Source organism: Saccostrea cucullata, unplaced genomic scaffold, assembly GCF_032062105.1.
Source record: "Saccostrea cucullata isolate Sc308-1 unplaced genomic scaffold, CSIRO_AGI_Scuc_v1 ctg564, whole genome shotgun sequence".
In the NCBI taxonomy this organism is placed as follows: Eukaryota; Metazoa; Mollusca; class Bivalvia; order Ostreida; family Ostreidae; genus Saccostrea; species Saccostrea cuccullata.
In genome coordinates this window covers 162,501-181,335 of record NW_026928294.1, presented here as the reverse complement: position 1 = coordinate 181,335, position 18,835 = coordinate 162,501, and the positions used below count along the sequence as shown (strand labels likewise).

Below are 18,835 nucleotides of genomic sequence, written 5' to 3'. Positions count from 1 at the left end.
TCAACAGTGTTGATAAAGGATTTTAAATATTTTCGGTTTGTATTTTATGTTCATTAATTAGCTAATTTTAATAAGGCCATTATTTGAATCTACTCTTTTTTTATCTATTGATTTCACAGGACTGTTTCTTGTGCACTGTCTAAAACGGGGAACTTAAATTCAAAGAAAAGATCCAAACCAGCCATGGTTTCCATGCGCCAGCGCTATGAGGCCGCTATGGTCCTGAGTGCAGCTGGAGATGCCTTGGGGTATAAGAATGGCTCCTGGGAGTTTTGTCACCACGGAAAAGAAATTATAAAAGAGTTAAAGGCATTAGGAGGATTAAATTCTATAATAGTGAAACGTAAGATTAATAACATTTTTGTAGTTACTGATAGCAGTTGCTATAAGAATTAAAAAAAATGCACACAGCATAGGCCTAATCAACAATTTTGCAGAATTTCTTTTCTTTTTAAATCAGGGCTTCGAGTAACTTTTGTCACGTACATATTTTAACATCTTCCGACGCTATAGCCATGGGTTTCCGATCCGAAATTTTCTTTTGTAGAGAAGATTTTGGATTGAAAACCCTTGGCTAGCGAAGATGATATTTTAATTGATCCTTAATTTGCTTAAACATTTTTGTAAATCATTTGCATTGTAAATTTTTTTAGCACCAAAGTGGATAGTTAGTGATGACACTGTCATGCATTTAGCGACATCTGAGGGTAAGATTTTATTAATAAGCTTTATTTTTAGAATCAAAAGTTGATTTTTACTTTCTTTATTTATTTACTTTTTTTTCATTAAAATGCATGTTTTCCAATTTTAACAAAAAATGTTGGTTGAGAGTTACATATTTGGTCTGCTTCTTTCTACTGTAAATCACTTAATTTTCGCGACACCTTATTTTTGCGAGATAGTCATTGACTGTTTATCAGCGAGACAAAATTTTCACGAATTATGGTCATTGTTCTATATAATCTTAAGGAATTCTATTTTACGCGAGAATGAAATTTTCGCGAGCAAACCTTCTCGCGTAATTACGCGAAAATAAAGTTCTCGCGAATAAAAAGTGATTTACAGTATTGATATCATTTTTTTAATTTATGATCAACCAGAGAAATACAGTACGAAGTTCATTTTAAGTTAAAATCATACATTTACAGTAAAGAGATAGAAATATAACAGAAATATATTTCTAATGTCAGATTGATGGATTTATATTTCCTGCAGCCCTCACCAAATGTAAAGAGTCCAGTAAAAAAGATGAACTTTTCAAGGAAATTGCTAAAAACTACAAACAGTGCATGAAGGATATGAGAGACCGGGCACCAGGTACAGTGTCTAGAAGGGGTTAAACGGCCTTAATGTAATTATCTTATATAAAATAGATCAGGCACCACATACATTGTCTAGGAGGGGTTTATATAAAGTAGATCAGACACTAGGTACAGTGTCTAGGAGGCGTTTATATAAGATAGTTCAGGCACCAGTACAGTATCTAGGAGGGGTTTATATAAAATAGATCAGAAACATTGTCTAGGAGGGGTTTATATAAAATAGATCAGGCACCAGATGCAATGTCTAGGAGGGGTTTATATGAAATAGATCAGACTCCAGATACAGTATCTAGGACGGGTTTATATCAAATAGATCAGACACCAGATACAGTGTCTAGGAGGGGTTTATATAAAATAGATCAGGCACCAGATACAGTGTATAGCAGGGGTTTATATAAAATAGATCAGACACTAGGTACAGTGTCTAGGAGGGGTTTATATAAAATAGATCAGACACCAGATACAGTGTCTAGGAGGGGTTTATATAAAATAGATCAGACACTATAGGTACAGTGTCTAGGAGGGGTTTATATAAAATAGATCAGACACCAGTACAGTGTCTAGGAGGGGTTTATATAAGATAGATCAGGCACCAGATACAGTGTGTAGGAGGGGTTTATATAAAATAGATCAGACACCAGGTACAGTGTCTAGGAGGGGTTTATATAAAATAGATCAGGCACCAGGTACAGTGTCTAGGAGGAGTTTATATAAAATAGATCAGATACCAGTACAGTGTCTAGGAGGAGTTTATATAAAATAGATCAGAGATCATCAGACACCAGATGCAGTGTCTAGGAGGGGTTTATATAAAATAGATTAGACACCAGATGCAGTGTCTAAGAGGAGTTTACATAAAATAGATCAGACACTAGGTACAGTGTCTAGGAGGGGTTTATATAAAATAGATCAGATACCAGTACAGTGTCTAGGAGGAGTTTATATAAAATAGATCAAAGATCATCAGACACCAGATGCAGTGTCTAGGAGGGGCTTATAGAAAATAGATCAGACACCGGATACAGTGTCTGGGAGGGGTTTATATAAGATAGATCAGGCACCAGATACAATGTCTAGGAGGGGTTTATATAAAATAGATCAGGCACCAGGTACAGTGTCTAAGAGGAGTTTACATAAAATAGATCAGACACTAGGTACAGTGTCTAGGAGGAGTTTATATAAAATAGATCAGAGATCATCAGACACCAGATGCAGTGTCTAGGAGGGGTTTATATAAAATAGATTAGACACCAGATGCAGTGTCTAAGAGGAGTTTACATAAAATAGATCAGACACTAGGTACAGTGTCTAGGAGGGGTTTATATAAAATAGATCAGATACCAGTACAGTGTCTAGGAGGGGTTTATATAAAATAGATCAGACACTAGGTACAGTATCTAGGAGGGGTTTATATAAAATAGATCAGATACCAGTACAGTGTCTAGGAGGGGTTTATATAAAATAGATCAGACACTAGGTACAGTGTCTAGGAGGGGTTTATATAAAATATATAAAATAGATATATTAACGGATATAAAATAGATCAGACACTAGATACAGTGTCTAGGAGGGATTTATATAAAATAGATCAGACACCTGATACAGTGTCTAGGAGGGGTTTATATAAAATAGATCAGACTCCAGATACAGTGTCTAGGAGGGGTTTATATAAAATAGATCAGACACCAGATACAGTGTCTAGCAGGGGTTTATATAAAATAGATCAGACTCCAGATACAGTGTCTAGGAGGGTTTCTTATATAGGGTTTATATAAAATATGTAAAATAGATATATTAACGGATATAAAATAGATCAGACACTAGATACAGTGTCTAGGAGGGATTTATATAAAATAGATCAGACACTAGGTACAGTGTCTAGGAGGGGTTTACATAAGATAGTTCAGGCACCAGATACAGTGTCTAGGAGTTTATATAAAATAGATCAGACACCTGATACAGTGTCTAGGAAGGGTTTATATAAAATAGATCAGACACCAGATACAATATCTAGGAAGGGTTTATATAAAATAGATCAGGCACCAGATACAATGTCTAGGAGGAGTTTATATAAAATAGATCAGACACCAGATACAGTGTCTAGGAAGGGTTTATATAAAATAGATCAGGCACCAGATACAATGTCTAGGAGGGGTTTATATAAAATAGATCAGGCACCAGATACAGTGTCTAGGAGGGGTTTATATAAAATAGATCAGACACCAGATACAGTGTCTAGGAGGGGTTTATATAAAATAGATCAGGCACCAGATACAACGTCTAGGAGGGGTTTATATAAAATAGATCAGACACCAGATGCAGTGTCTAAGAGGAGTTTATATAAAATAGATCAGGCACCAGATACAATGTCTAGGAGGGGTTTATATAAAATAGATCAGACACCAGATGCAGTGTCTAAGAGGAGTTTATATTAAATAGATCAGACACCTGATACAGTGTCTAGGAAGCATTTATATAAAATAGATCAGACACCAGATACAGTGTCTAGGAGGGGTTTATATAAAATAGATCAGACACCAGATACAGTGTTTAGGAGAGGTTTATATGAAATAGATCAGTCACCAGATACAGTGTCTAAGAGGGGTTTATATGAAATAGATCAGAAACCTGATACAGTGTCTAGGAGGAGTTTATATAAAATAGATCAGGCACCAGAAACAGTATCTAGGAGGGGTTCATATAAAATAGATCAGACACCAGATACAGTGTCTAGGAGGAGATTATATAAAATAGATCAGACACCTGATACAGTGTCTATGAAGCGTTTATATAAAATAGATCAGGCACCAGATACAGTGTCTAGGAGGGGTTTATATAAAATAGATCAGGCATCAGATACAGTGTCTAGGAGGGGTTTATATAAAATAGATCAGACACCAGTACATTGTCTAGGAAGGGTTTATGTAAAATAGATCAGACACCAGATACAGTGTCTAGGAGGAGTTTATATAAAATAAATCAGACACTATAGGTACAGTGTCTAGGAGGGGTTTATATAAAATAGATCAGGCACCAGATTCAGTGTCTAGGAAGGGTTTATATAAAATAGATCATACACCAGATACAGTGTTTAGGAGGGGTTTATATAAAATAGATCAGGCACCAGATACAGTGTCTAGGAGGGGTTTATATAAAATAGATCAGACACCAGTACAGTGTCTAGGAGGAGTTTATATAAAATAGATCAGGCACCAGATACAGTGTCTAGGAAGGGTTTATATAAAATAGATCATACACCAGATACAGTGTCTAGGAGGGGTTTATATAAAATAGATCAGACACCAGATACAGTGTCTAGGAGGGGTTTATATAAAATAGATCAGACACCAGTACAGTGTCTAGGAGGAGTTTATATAAAATAGATCAGGCACCAGATACAGTGTCTAGGAAGGGTTTATATAAAATAGATCAGACACCAGATACAGTGTCTAGGAGGGGTTTATATAAAATAGATCAGACACCAGTACAGTGTCTAGGAAGGGTTTATATAAAATAGATCAGACACCAGATACAGTGACTAGGAGGGGTTTATATAAAATAGATCAGACACTATAGGTACAGTGTCTAGGAGGGGTTTATATAAAATAGATCAGGCACCAGATACAGTGTCTAGGAAGGGTTTATATAAAATAGATCAGACACCAGATACAGTATCTAGGAGGGGTTTATATAAAATAGATCAGACACCAGATACAGTATCTAGGAGGGGTTTATATGAAATAGATCAGTCACCAGATACAGTGTCTAGGAGGGGTTTATATAAAATAGATCAGGCACCAGGTACATTGTCTAGGAGGGAGGGAAATTTAGCACTAGGACTGAAGACTTTGTTTTGTTCAGCCAGACACCATTTAATAATTTACTGTATCTGATTATCAGGGAATACATGTTGCAGCAGCGTTCACCAACTCCACCCTGACAGACCAGACTGGAGAGACGGGTGTCGAATAAAATTTTTTGAGAGGTCGGTAAAATTAATAAATTTTGTATCTCTTGGTAACACACAATACTAGAGCATGTATTTCATATCTATTGAAAAGATATATGTAAAAAAAATAATAATTAAAGATTGGCATATTAATATAGTGTTTACCAGTCAGAGTAATGATGTTTATGATGATTTTGACAGGGGTGGAGGGTGTGGTGCAGCCATGAGAGCCATGTGTATTGGTCTCCGATACCCACAGTATGTATAGATTATATCATTTTTTCCCATGTTTATCCCTTTATACCGTGGATATGACTCACTGTATATTTTTCGTATCCCACAGTTGTGATGTTACAATGGTTTTTGCGTTACTGTGATGAAGTATTAAAAATTAAGTGGAGTCCAGTAAAATAAAAGTTTTAAACATTGGTTGTGCAGTATATTAAACATGGGATAAAAAGAATCTCCCATGATTTGTAGTTGGATATGACTTTTATCCAACTTGTGTGTTTTTTAAAAACACAAAACTTGTAGGGTAAAAATCATATTCAACTACAAAATCATGGGAGATCCTATATATCATATAAATAATCACTAATAAAATAGAATCAGATTGGCCGAGACAGTTACATGACTGTCGTGTTTGCTGCAACCAAACATTGTGTATAAATATGCAGTAAAATATAAAATACCATGAGTATGACTTTTAAAAGAAATTGTTATATCTGTTATTTTTTTTTTTATTTTTCATAATTATGGAATGCATTGTAAATAAGCATTAGAAGAATAATTCATGAGGGGAAAAAATTGACTAAAGGGGGGGGGGGGTTCCTGTCCACAAGTACCTATTGCTGTCAGTGTGCATTATTTGTTACAGTGAGAGGGACCTATCAGATTTAATTGCTGTCAGCGTGGAGTCAGGGAGGATGACCCATCATCACCCCACAGGCTACCTCGGCAGTTTGGCTGCTGCTCTGTTTACAGCGTATGCCATTCAAGGTACATAACTCTGTGCTTGTCTCTTCCTATGCCATACAAGGTATTGTCTCTTCCTATGCCATACAAGGTACATAACTCTATGTTTGTCTCTTCCTGTGCCAAACAAGCTATAAAACTCTGTGCTTGTGTCTTTCTATGCCATACAAGGTAAATAACTCTGTGTTTGTGTCTTATGCCATACAAGGTACATAACTCTGTGTCTACCTACAAGCTCAAGTAACTGTGTATGCTTTAAATGTACGTAGAATTTTAGCAGACGATTCCTCTTTATTTGACTAATAAAATCATGGATTGACACAAGCTTTGCATGTAGTGTAAAGTATATCTGCAACTCACTTTGCTGAGTATGTTCAATACTTCTGTAAACATTTGTACTTTTAAGCATATGTGCATGATCCTTATTTCAAATGTTAAGTCTTTGATTTATATGTTGTTATTTCTTGTCTTTCCCTATTCCAGGAAAGCCACCCAGAACATGGGGAGCCGGCCTAATGAGTGTGCTGCCTCAAGCTCAGGAGTACATCAAATCAGAGAAGTTCTTTGTGGAGGACAATTTAGAGGCTTGGTAAGAAACAAACTCCATCTTGACAAGAATATCGCTTGATAAACCTGTGTTTGATAGAGAAATCAACAGAATAATACCTTATCAGTCAATGCATCTTGAATGTAACTGTTTTCTATGGAATTCAAACAATGTACTGCTTTTTAGAAAGATTATAGGAAAAGAACACCTACAAATCAGGGAAAATGAAAGTTGCAGAGAATATAACACATGTACACTGTATACAGCAAAACTCTGAATAACAAAGTTACAGGGACCGATGAAATTACTTCGCTATATCTGTTATTCGTTATAACCGAATAAGAAATTCATTAAATTTATACAGCTTGGGATCCAAGATGAGTTTGCTATATCCGTAAATTCGCAATATCCATGTTCGTACTAAACCAGTTTTGCTGTACATGTACTATCAAACCAAAAAACATAACACCTAGGTAAAAGGTGTTTGCATTTTACAGGAATTATTTTGAGGAGCACTGGCAGAAATACCTAAAAGAGAAAAACCTCCTTGACGGAACTACGTACCCTGGGCCTGACAACCTGGATGAAGACGGTCGAGACAATTTTTACAAAAGTCTGAGTTACAGTGGCTGGGGGGGATCTAGTGGCCATGACGCTCCTATGATTGCGTACATATTTTTTAAACATATTTTAATCTGCAATAAGTTTTCTTTGCACTTAATCAAGGATATACATGTACATGTATCTATATCTATCTTTTCCCTATTATTTGAACTGGTCAAAGACCACAGAAGTGCAGAAGACTATGCAGAAGATTTTTACTTAAGATTTACTGAAATCTTTAACGTATTTTTCTAATGAATTTGGAATAGACATCACAAGTCTAAGATTTCACCCATGAAAAACATCTCCTTAGCAATGATCTTAATGAGCTTTAATAATATCCTTTAAAAATGGATACAAAGTGAAAAATGAAGTTAGTGCCCACAAATTAAAAGGAGACCCCCATTCATTTTAAGAGTGTGAATTTTCAAACTTTCCCTTTTAACTTTTTTTCTTCTTCAATTTTTGAAACAGATATGATGCTATTCTACAATCAGGAAAAAACTGGGAAGAACTATGCAAAAGGTAACAAACCTTAGAAGATATTGGTAGTAAGTTTGAACACTTCTGCATTCAGTGATATTTTAACTCAGTTTTTTAGCAACATACCGGTACTCCTTACAATTGATTGAATTAAAAATAACTAGCTGTTAATGAAGGTATATAAGAGAAAGGCAAGTTAAATTTTTTATTGCCATTGTCTTCTTACAAAACTTCATTTTGCTGAGTATTGTATTATAACCCAAGCGGGAAGCTTATAATTAAGTTTGCTGAACCCAGTATCGTTTTGTTTTAAATTTTTCCTCTTGTTCTAAAATTAAATTTAATAAAACGATCATGTTTAAAGTGCTGATGCATTTTGCATACTGGGTACTTACACACATCTAACTCATAAAATTACCATACTGCTATAATGTCATTATAAGAAGTATTTTCTTTGGTAGACATAAATTTTCTTTGATTTCACTTAAAGTTTTAATTTTTCCAGTTCTTTATAAAATATGATTGAAGCTTTTATCCCTTTTTAAAAATCATTATGGTTGTCTGTGTGGTGTAATGGTACACTAGAGTCACAGAGTAAGGAGTTGATCATATATTCCGGGTTTAAATCTCATCGTGGGATAGTATTAACTGCAGTAGGTTCTGGCACAAGAAAGATTCCTTTCTGCTCGAAGACCTAAAGTGCTAAGTACAGGTTGCTAAGTACAGGTCTAAATTTGCGGCCCTTGATCCATCAGCAAGTGGTGAAATCTCAATATGAGTGAAAAATTCTCAAAGTGACATTAAAACAAAACAAAACAAATAATAAAAGCATTAGGACAGTTGTGCCTATAGAAATTGTTGAGTGTAGTTTTGGTGAGCATTGTGGGTCAGTATATGTGTTATTGTTTATTACAGATCAATGTTTCATGGAGGAGACAGTGACAGCACTGGGGTCATTGCAGCCTGTTGTTATGGGGCCATGTATGGGTATGATGGGGTACCAGACGGGAATCACAAGGTATTTTCACATGTACAAATACGGATACTGACACTGAAACAAAAGAATTTCCCGTGTTTTATGTCAATGTACATTACTTTCATCCCATTTTCCAGAGTCTTGAGTATCGTAAAAGGTTAGTTAAGGAGGCTAGAGTGTTGTATGAACTTGCTCATGGATCTGGTGAGGAAGACTTTGAGGTGGAGGAGGATGACACAATAAAAGAAGAAGATGAAAAGGTGAGACTAAATACCCAGTCATCAGCCTCATGAAAAAAAAACATGCCAATTTCTTGATGTGAAAATATTGACAGTTTCAGCAACAATTTTCCATGAAATTAATATAGATTTTTTAAAATATGCCAATGAAAAAATAAAATTTATCCAAATTAAAAATGAGGTACTCCATCATCTCAATGTCATATAACTCTATATCATAAGCAAATGAAACAAAGATCATGAACAATAAACCTCTTTATTTTACCTAAAAAGGCAGCAGATACAGCAGACAAAAACCAGGAGGTACCAGAGAAAGAGGGTGATCAAGGGGAGAAAACTCCACAGTCTGAGAATGCACAGGAGAAAGACAAAGTACAGACAACTGTATGATTGCTAAAGAAGCATGACTTTTTCGTTGTGTCAGGAATATGCTATTGTTTGGATTGCAACATTGTTAAAAGTTTTCTTATTTCAATCTGTCAAAAATACTCCCAGAAGAATGTTGCATGATCTTAATACCTTTAAAGCTCTTAATTTAAGGTTGAGTTGTACACAACATTTTGAGAACAATATGTGTAGTGTAGCTGAAAAGTAGACTTAAAGATGATACTAAAAATAACAAAATAAAAATTACTTTTCTATGAATTTTTAAAATTAATAAAAATCGTCTAAATGTAGGAGATTTCCTAAGCCTTGTAGCCTCATTTTTTTCAATTTCATTGTCTTCTGAAATATTAGTATATTTTACTTGTACATTTCATCTTTAAAGGAGCACATACATCACAAATTTTGTTTTTTGTTCATGTATATTGAATTTATGTTCAGAATTCAAAGATATTATATTAATTTATTGTTTTTTTTATATGCATCTTCTTTCTATTTTAATTTATAAAATTTGAAATTTTATATATTTTATATTTGTTTCATATTTAAATAATACAAACTTTTCGTATGGCTAATAATAATGAGTTTGTCGTCTCTTGGGGGTGGGGGGGGGGGGGAGTAATAAGTTGCAAAATATCAGAATTTTTCTTCAAGAATTAGAGAAAAAGTAAATTTCATCAAAAGAGCCTTATATGCACGGTTAAGACACAAAATCCCTGCCCTTAGAAAAGTGAAATTTTGTAAATCTCTTGAGAACAAATGTGTATACAGTATGTTGTACAAATGTATATACCGGTATATTGTACAAAATAAATTAACAAATTTTAATTTTGATAGGACTTTTGTCACTGTCTCAAAGTATTGATATTCCCATTTATTTTTGAAAAGAGTTGTTGGATAGTCAATAACAGTATTTGAAACATTTCAGGAAATACAGTATACTTTTTGTAGCCTATACATTGGACTATTTTCTTTGAAATTTTCTTGTTTTGGAAAAAAAAGCATAAATTTTGTTTAGTGTTATCATTAGTTTTTGTAGAGCACAAACTTCAACAGGGACTATTAATTTTCACATATTTTAATGAAATATATATGAAAATGGTCCCCGATTAAGTTTGCATTCTATGAAAATTAATTCTACACATTATTTCAAAAGATATTCTAAAGGCTACATTGACCCACCTCTTTGTTGACACATTCCAGGGATTCAAAACGCAAAAGCTCACAGGGTTTGACGATTTTAAGCCAATTAGTAACTGAAATATTTTAATGTACAGAAATACCAAAAGGTCACAGTGACCTACTTTTTCATTGACATTTTCATTGGACTTGCAACTGATGTTGAAGTCTGATGACTCTAAGCCCATTAGTACCTGTAAATGTTTAAACTAGTATACCCATATAATTTCAAAAGTAGGAATAGGGTGACCTATATTTATGGTTGACACACTCTGATGTCATGTGGTGCAAGTGACAAAATTTCATGATTCTGTAAGCCAATTAGTATCTGAAATATTTAATTATACACATAAAATTACAGTGATTTTTGTAGCCTGTAGGTGGAATATTTCACAACCTTAGGATGCACCAACTGACTAGGATTAAAAAAAAAACAAGAGGCTCATGGGCCACATCGCTCACCTGAGAAGCTTTGACCATTCTGTTCTTTACCAGATTTCCCCCTTGTAATACATAATGCATCCCCATCCTACCCCGCTGATCATAATTTAGACATTTTGAAATCTACACTACCCCATGATCCTTCCATGTGGACATAAGTTTCATCTTTCCTGGCCCATTGGTTCTTGAGAGCAAGATTTTAAAGATTTTTCCTATATTTTTCTATGTAAAACTTTAATTCCCTATTGTGGCCCCGCCCTTCCTCCAGGGGTCATGATTTTTACAATTTAGAATCTACATCGTGTACACTACCCAAGAATGCTTCCACATAAGTTTCAGCTTTTCTGGCCCAGTGGTTCTTGAGAAGATTTTCAAAGATTTTTCCTACATATTTCTATGTAAAATTTTGATTCCCAATTGTGGCCCCGCCCTTCCCCCGGGGGTCATGATTTTTAGAATTTTGAATCTACATTATACCAGAATGCTTCCACATAAGTTTCAGCATTTCTGGCCCCGTGGTTCTTGAGAAAAAGATCTTCAAAGATTTTTCCTATATATTTCTATTTAAAACTTTGATTCCCCATTGTGGCCCCGCCCTTCCCCCGGGGGTCATGATTTAAACAATTTAGAATCTACACTATACCAGGATGCTTCCACATAAGTTTCAGCTTTTCTGGCCCAGTGGTTCTTGAGAAGAAGATTTTCAAAGATTTTTCATACATATTTCTATGTAAAACTTTGATTCCCCATTGTGGCCCCGCCCTTCCCCAGGGGGTCATGATTTGAACAATTTAGAATCTACACTATATCAGGATGCTGCCACATAAGTTTCAGCTTTTCTGGCCCAGTGGTTCTTGAGAAGAAATTTTTTAATGACCCAACCCTATTTTTGTCTTTTCTTGATTATCTCCCCTTGCAAGGGGATATGTCCCTTCATTTTAACAATTTAAATTCCCATTCATCCAAGGATGCTTTGTAAAGTTTGGTCAAAATTGGCCCAGTGGTTCTTGAGAAGAAGTCGAAAATGTGAAAAGTTTACAGACGGACGGACGGACGACGGACAAAATGTGATCAGAAAAGCTCACTTGAGCCTTCGGCTCAGGTGAGCTAATAAAAAAGTAGGTCACAGTGACCTTTTTACAAGTGTGTTTTGATGCCCCAAGATGCATCAACGTACCAGGTTTGATGATCCTATTCCTCTTGATTTCAATATTACTAACTTTAAATGCTTCGTTAAATGATAAAATTATGGAATTATTTTATGTTGACCTACATTTTGTTAACCACAACTTCAAGGCTCAATGATGCATAGTCTGACAAGCTTTGATTCTCGTGAGGTTCAAAATGTCAAAACATGCATCAAAATCACACTGAAAATGAATACCTGCAAACTTTGAAAAGTAGGCCACTGTGACCTAGTATATGTATAATTATGGATTCTAATAAATGCTTTTCTGCTGTAGCAAATATGGTTTATAGGGTATATAAAACAAGTAATCATGTCACTTAATAAATATTAATCTGCGTAATGGTCACTTGACCTCTTATCAAGTGGTTGACCTCTAATTACCCTCCATCCAGTCTTGTCTTCAGGTTGAAATTAACTCAGGTGTGTGTGTGTGTGTGTGTGTATTGATGGATTGAAAGATCCACTTTAAGAACCATGGCAACAATTATGTGCATGTAAATAATCCAAGACAGACATGGGCCATGCGCTATTTTTCTTTTCAAATGTTTCTTTTATGAACAGAATTATTCAACATAAGGGGTTCTTTATTAACATTTTATTATGATGACAAGTCAACAATACTGACCATTAAATACATATTTAAAACAAAGTTCCATTTAAAAGTAGATCATTTATTTAAAAAGCATTCACACAAACAGCTATACTTTTGTTAATTTATGTTGTAATTAATATATACAATGCAAGTGTGTATAAAATATTTGAAAAGAATTTTTAAAAATCTTTTACATTACTATACAATGCTCTTCATCTCGTAACGTTCAATATGAAAACAATTTTATTTGTAGGAAATACATTGTGACCTGTAATGTCTGCAGATTAATATTGTGTTGAATTTTGTAATTATTCGAAATAACAGAAAATATAATCACAGTATATATAAAATAAAAATTTCATCTGGAATATTGATTGGAATTTATTTTCAGAAAAATTGAATGGTTTATTTGAATCTGTTAAAATTGGTCAAACTGCAGAAATTACACAGCATTCTGTATATCTTGATAATGAAGTAAAATTGTAGTATAAAATTTTTTTTTGACCACAAATGAAAAGAGTAACACTGCTGTACATTGGTACATATATTAGTTTTCATTTCCAAGTTGGTCTCAGCCTTCTTTAAAATTGTTTCAAATTTTCTTTACATTAAAACAATTTTAAAAAAATTTTGTAATGTAACTTAATATATATAGTAAAGAAAACATTTTTAATAATGTGTGGTAACAAAGAATGAAATTTTTAATAATATTTGTTCTTTACTACAACATATATCTAAAATACAAGATTTTCACCTGTAAGAGAGGACTGCTTGAAGCTTTCAAACACAAAGAGAATGGGACAATTGACTAAAATATCACAATACAACAATAGTTTGGTCCTATCATTTCAAACATCCAATCAATGTCACAGAAATTCATCACTTCTATAAATGGTCACAGATACACAATTACCTTCCAATTAAAATTAGATTAATATTTACAGTAAATATTATATTTCACAAATGATCTTCAAACTCCTGTATATACAGAATAAAGTAATGAGCAATGAATGAAGATAGCAATGACAAAGTGGCATGATAAACAAGCGAGCTTGAGTGCACTCTCACAGGCTACAGGGTTCTAAGATCCAGCACATCATTCTGTAAGCACAGGATTAAAGTCAATACACGTAACTAATTACCTACTGCACTGTAAGGTATTTTATTGAGATCTACACCTTGCAAACCAGTTACAGGTAAAACTTTATCTTGGTATGTTGATTTATTGCCATCTCGTTACACAGTGGACTAACAGTATAACAATCACATACACACAGTCATTTACCACATTTGTATCACTGTTTGGTTTCTGTTGGCACATCATCACAACTGACATTTCCTGATTTGGTAGGATTTGTTTATGGAAACCTTGCACAAATTAGAAAACATCTATTTCCTCATTTGCGCGCGTGTCGCGAGGAGCCAGCTCTTGTGGGATTATCACCGTCCTTTGAGGCACTTCCTCTTCGTATCCCTGAATTCGTCACCATCCCTGGCTGCATGGGAGCGGTGGACACCCGGGTTCCATCTCTCACAAACTCGGCACCTGTGGGGATTCCCCTGTGAAGACGTGTACTCGTTCTGCGTTCTCGCTCCCGAGATATAGGTCTCGGAGACTCAGCTACGATTAAAATGTAACAAAACTAACATTAATCATTAGGAAAGCACTTTGATATCATTGACACTACAAGGAGCACCTATGAGAGTTCTACATACAACCTACTGACATTAAGTTTACAATGGTCCAAAACAAACTACATGTACATGAAGTACATAACATTAATTGTCAAACAATATTGCACTTTAAATTGTAATAATGCACAGCATACATCTCGGTTTGTTAAAGTTTTTTCAACCATATATACAGCATATAATAATTATACAAAAATGAACACAAAAGAAATGAACAGTCTGTTACTTATGTAACAAAAATACAGCAACATGTAGGGTTTTTCTCCTGGAAACTTAACAATGTGAATCATAACAAGTCATAATAATAAGCAGATAAAACACAGTCCCATGAACAGATCAGAAACAACACAAATGTAAATAAACTGGCTATGGTTTGTGTTTTAACTGAACACTGTGGGGCCGGGTTTCCTGCATGATACGTCGGAGCTTGGCACTGTCATTGGGGTTCCCCACGGGAATGGGTAATCCTGAACCTTTGAAACTGATTCTGCCACCAGATGAGGGGGTGGCAAGTCGACTCTCGCTAGCCTTAGCGTCAGTAGTCCCCTCGGTGGCCTCGGGACCCCGCGTAGAGAGGGAGAGACGAGTTGGCAAGCGATCTCTGGTACGTGAGCCCCTTGTGGCATCTAGGACAGAAAGAAAGATAGTAGCTCTGACTCCGCTCACAGAACAAGCCACAGAAGAAACAAGAACCAAAATGTAACTCAACTCTGGGCTATCTCATAAAGGAAGGAAGCATGCAGAGAGGCTAGAGAACATGCAAAAGTCCAGCATCATGCAGAAGGTGTGAGAAAATAAATAGCTGCAGGTGCCTGGCTGTTAAAAAATGTCCGAATAAAAAACGTCTATCATTAAATCATAATTTTTAGTCATGATTTTTATCAACACAGGCAACAACAGCAAAAAGCAAACAATGGTGGAACCAATACCAACAGAAATTAACAGTTCCATGCAATCCAAGAGGCAACAAAAGAGAAATATTACAACTCCAACAAGCTGAATAAAAATCTTCCTGGGAATTATCTGAATCCATGAAGCATTACACATATTATCAGTCTGATTATCTGACCAATCAGAATGCTTGTACTAGAAGCTCTATGGTATGTGTTGGTGTTTTGTCAAGTCAAGCAACCCCTTTTATTGTCAAGTAAGCATTCACATTGCTGGCTTACGACAGGAAGATAACAGCATCATTCCAGCTTGTCTGCTCAGTGCTTCAGTTATTAATAGAGCATTGGTCCATGGAATCAACCACAGTCTCTTATTAAGTTTAAAGGCAGGTAAAGTTACAGTACACAGCTATCAGATTTATAACAGCATGCAAGGAATTTAACTGTATATGATCCTACTTTCATAAAATAAAATACATGTAAAAAATCTGACTACTTGATATTATTTTCTGATAAATTCATAATATTTCCAGTTTACTGTATATAATTGTAAATTACATAAAAATCTCTACAATAAATAAATCTATATATACTACAAACCAAATATTTTCATCAAAAACATAATGCTATGCACATAATAATAATTATAGAAATGTAGAAACATGGAAACAGGAATTGAACCTTATGAAATGCTACAAAGAAATCAACATTTTAAAGAAGCTTGCTTTAATGCACATTGCACATGTTATATGTTTATGGCACTAAATCTATTTACTTTTTTTTTTTTGACTATAAAATTAAGCAGAAAAAAAATTTGGAATTGAAAATGCTCAGTCTTATAATACTTTAAATGGAGTATCTATTAGATGTTAAGTATACGTACTATTATAGTCTCCAGGGGGAGTAGTTGTGGGGGGTATTTGTTCCCCCCTCATTCGACTTCCCCCTGCTGTCCCGTGTAGAGGTCGGGCAGAGGAACTCACTTTACCCCGATCTGCATCATCACTGTTTCTCCCTCCCTGAAATATAGAATGTGCATGAAATTGTAAAATTCTATTTATAGTAAGACTCATCTTTTACGAACACGGATATAGCGAAGTTATCTTGGATCCCCAGCTATATAAATTTAATGAATTCCTTATACAGATATAACAAATTATGAATATAGCAAAGTAATTTTAGGTCCCAGTGACTTTGTTATAACCTAGTTTTACTGTATAGGAAACATTGGCATGACCTGGGTGTATTTTTTCTATGCTGCAATTTTTTCCCCTCCTAATTCAAATAAGCCAAAAGAATGAAGAATTTTGCCTTCTCTCCATAAATAACTTGGAAAACAAGAGGAAATAACTGTGCAATAATATCAAAAAGCCTTTCTTCATAAAACTTAAGGCACAGCAGGGAAAACAAAACGTAAATGTGACTTACAAATTTTAGCATATTCCAGTCAAATACATAGTCATATGTAAAACCCTGTCTGTGAAAGAGGTTACGAAATAGCTGTCTCAGGTAGGAGTAGTCTGGCTTGTCATCAAACCTCAGGGATCGGCAGAAGTTCAGGTAGGTCGCAAACTCAGCTGAAAAAGAAGTACAAGTCTGGTAATCCTCTTTAATTCACAGATATTGTTCTGACCTTTCAAGATTTTTCTTAAAGCTACAATAAATTTTCTAAGATGAAAAATTTGATCTTTTCCCCCTGTTTTCACTCTATCTGGAGTGGTTTATGTAATTGTTTTAATTTCAGTTCTAATTTTTTCCTAAGTCTCTGATCACCGTTAGAGATTCTTCATTAGTGCAGTATTTTTTTCTTCTCTTGAATAAATAATTATTTAATTCCCTGACAAGGGGAAGAAATATGCATCTATTTATGAGAGGATGAAGTAACCTGGAATCCAGTACACTTACAAGGGAATCCTTTACACAGTTCCTCAATAGGAGTGGACATTTTCTTTTCGCTGATTCTCTCGTATTTCTGACGTTTAGTTGCTGCCTTTAATCCCTGCCATGGTAAACTTCCTCTCAGGAAGTACATGAACACGTAACCTAATGATTCCATGTCATCACGCCGGCTTTGTTCTGTCCAAAAAAAAAGACACATTTTACCATAATTTTGTTTGTAAAAAAGAGAGTTTTAATTTTTGCTCCCCCCCAAAAAAGGTGAAATTAAAAATAATTCTTTTGCAAAAGAAGGGCACCCAAAAGCAGAGGATCCCTTCACTAAAGAGCACATCATCCCAATAAACATGTTAAGTATTACCTGCCTAACTTACATTTCATGTTGATGTGCATTCACTCACCCAAACACACAAGAACATAATCGTTACTATATCAACAAGCTTTCTACACAAAGCAAGGCTGACATTAAACACCAAATCTTAACAAGTTTTTGCATCAACTCTTATAAAAGAATAATAACAAAGATTAACGTCTCAAGCACAAATATTCAATGGCAGCTGTAACATTACCTATTCCCAAATGTGTATTAATGCTGGCATATCGGGCTGTGCCCGTGAGATTCTTGTTTTCTCGGTATGGAATATGTTGGTGAGTTCGGGCATCTCGGTATTTTTTGGCAAGTCCAAAGTCTATAATATACACAAGATTTCCTTTCTTTCCGAGTCCCATCAGAAAGTTGTCTGGCTTCACATCTCGATGGATGAAGTTTTTGGAGTGAATGTATTCTATTCTACTTATCTGGAATATAACATCAGTTACAGTTTTACTTCAATATTTCAAACTTTATTGATATTTGCAAAACTTAAACTTGTATAATGCATAATCAAGCAGAATAATGAATGATTTTACAACACAGAGCCACAATTTTTTTGTTGTTGGCTCTGATGATTTTATTTTTGTTAGATATACTTATTAAATTCCGTACACCTTTGTGACTTACTAATTGATCTGCTAGTAGTAGGACTGTTTTCAGACTGAACTTCCGAGAACAGAAGTTAAAGAGATCCTCCAGACTAGGACCCAGCAGTTCCATGACCATTACATTGTAGTCTCCCTCCGCTCCACACCATCTGATGGTAGGGATACCAACTACAAAACAGCAAACATAAACCTTCATAAAACATCTCTATTATATATTTAATTTATTCATGTTATGCAGGGATACCAACTATAAAACATCAATAATATTAAAGACACAATCACAAAACATCATATGTCTATGTAATATCTAAGGATACCAACTCTAAAACGTCACAGAAAACCTTCATGAAACCTCGATATTTCTATGTAAATGTAATATGGTAATGTGAGGTAGGGATACAGTTTGATGAATTAACGGTTAGATTTTTATAAGTTCTGAATAGAGGCCCTGAATATAGGATTACCTCCTCCTTGCATCATTTTGTAGATCTTGCTCT

The 18,835-nt window shown here is 34.7% G+C and overlaps 2 protein-coding genes across 3 annotated transcripts in view; one reads left to right on the top strand and one right to left on the bottom strand.

Annotated features, from left to right (window-relative positions):
• The first annotated feature begins 113 nt into the window (after nt 1–113).
• On the top strand, nt 114–9,872 carry LOC134277079 (ADP-ribosylhydrolase ARH1-like). The gene is made up of 12 exons (XM_062759350.1): nt 114–343; nt 654–707; nt 1,216–1,317; nt 5,223–5,307; nt 5,473–5,529; nt 6,149–6,270; nt 6,730–6,835; nt 7,291–7,461; nt 7,871–7,921; nt 8,795–8,897; nt 8,993–9,115; nt 9,368–9,872. Exons 1-12 carry the CDS (start codon nt 184–186, stop codon nt 9,482–9,484), a joined length of 1,251 nt encoding a protein of 416 aa, XP_062615334.1. The 5' UTR covers nt 114–183; the 3' UTR covers nt 9,485–9,872.
• A 3,070-nt stretch (nt 9,873–12,942) lies between these two features.
• Nucleotides 12,943–18,835, bottom strand: part of LOC134277099 (casein kinase I-like) — a 7,642-nt gene continuing 1,749 nt past the window's right edge. Inside the window, exons 3-10 of one of the 2 annotated variants that reach the window (XM_062759388.1) lie at nt 18,803–18,835; nt 18,358–18,506; nt 17,927–18,155; nt 17,367–17,537; nt 16,890–17,038; nt 16,345–16,480; nt 14,991–15,197; nt 12,943–14,500 (exon numbers count right to left, since the gene is read on the bottom strand). The exon at nt 18,803–18,835 is cut by the window's right edge and continues 78 nt beyond it. In XM_062759388.1, coding sequence (XP_062615372.1) covers nt 14,277–14,500; nt 14,991–15,197; nt 16,345–16,480; nt 16,890–17,038; nt 17,367–17,537; nt 17,927–18,155; nt 18,358–18,506; nt 18,803–18,835 — 1,298 coding nt within the window. In that variant the 3' untranslated portion in view covers nt 12,943–14,276. The remainder of the gene's footprint in view (nt 14,501–14,990; nt 15,198–16,344; nt 16,481–16,889; nt 17,039–17,366; nt 17,538–17,926; nt 18,156–18,357; nt 18,507–18,802) is intronic. The other variant, XM_062759387.1, reaches the window with a different exon arrangement.

What these genes read in the sequence shown, in the direction of transcription:
- LOC134277079 (XM_062759350.1), top strand. Translation starts at nt 184, where the DNA reads ATGGTTTCCATGCGCCAGCGCTATGAGGCCGCTATGGTCCTGAGTGCA. An exon ending in CGAATAAAATTTTTTGAGAG is followed by an intron (nt 5,308 to 5,472) that starts GTCGGTAAAATT and finishes TGATTTTGACAG; the next exon opens with GGGTGGAGGGTGTGGTGCAG. An exon ending in CATGACGCTCCTATGATTGC is followed by an intron (nt 7,462 to 7,870) that starts GTACATATTTTT and finishes TTTTTGAAACAG; the next exon opens with ATATGATGCTATTCTACAAT.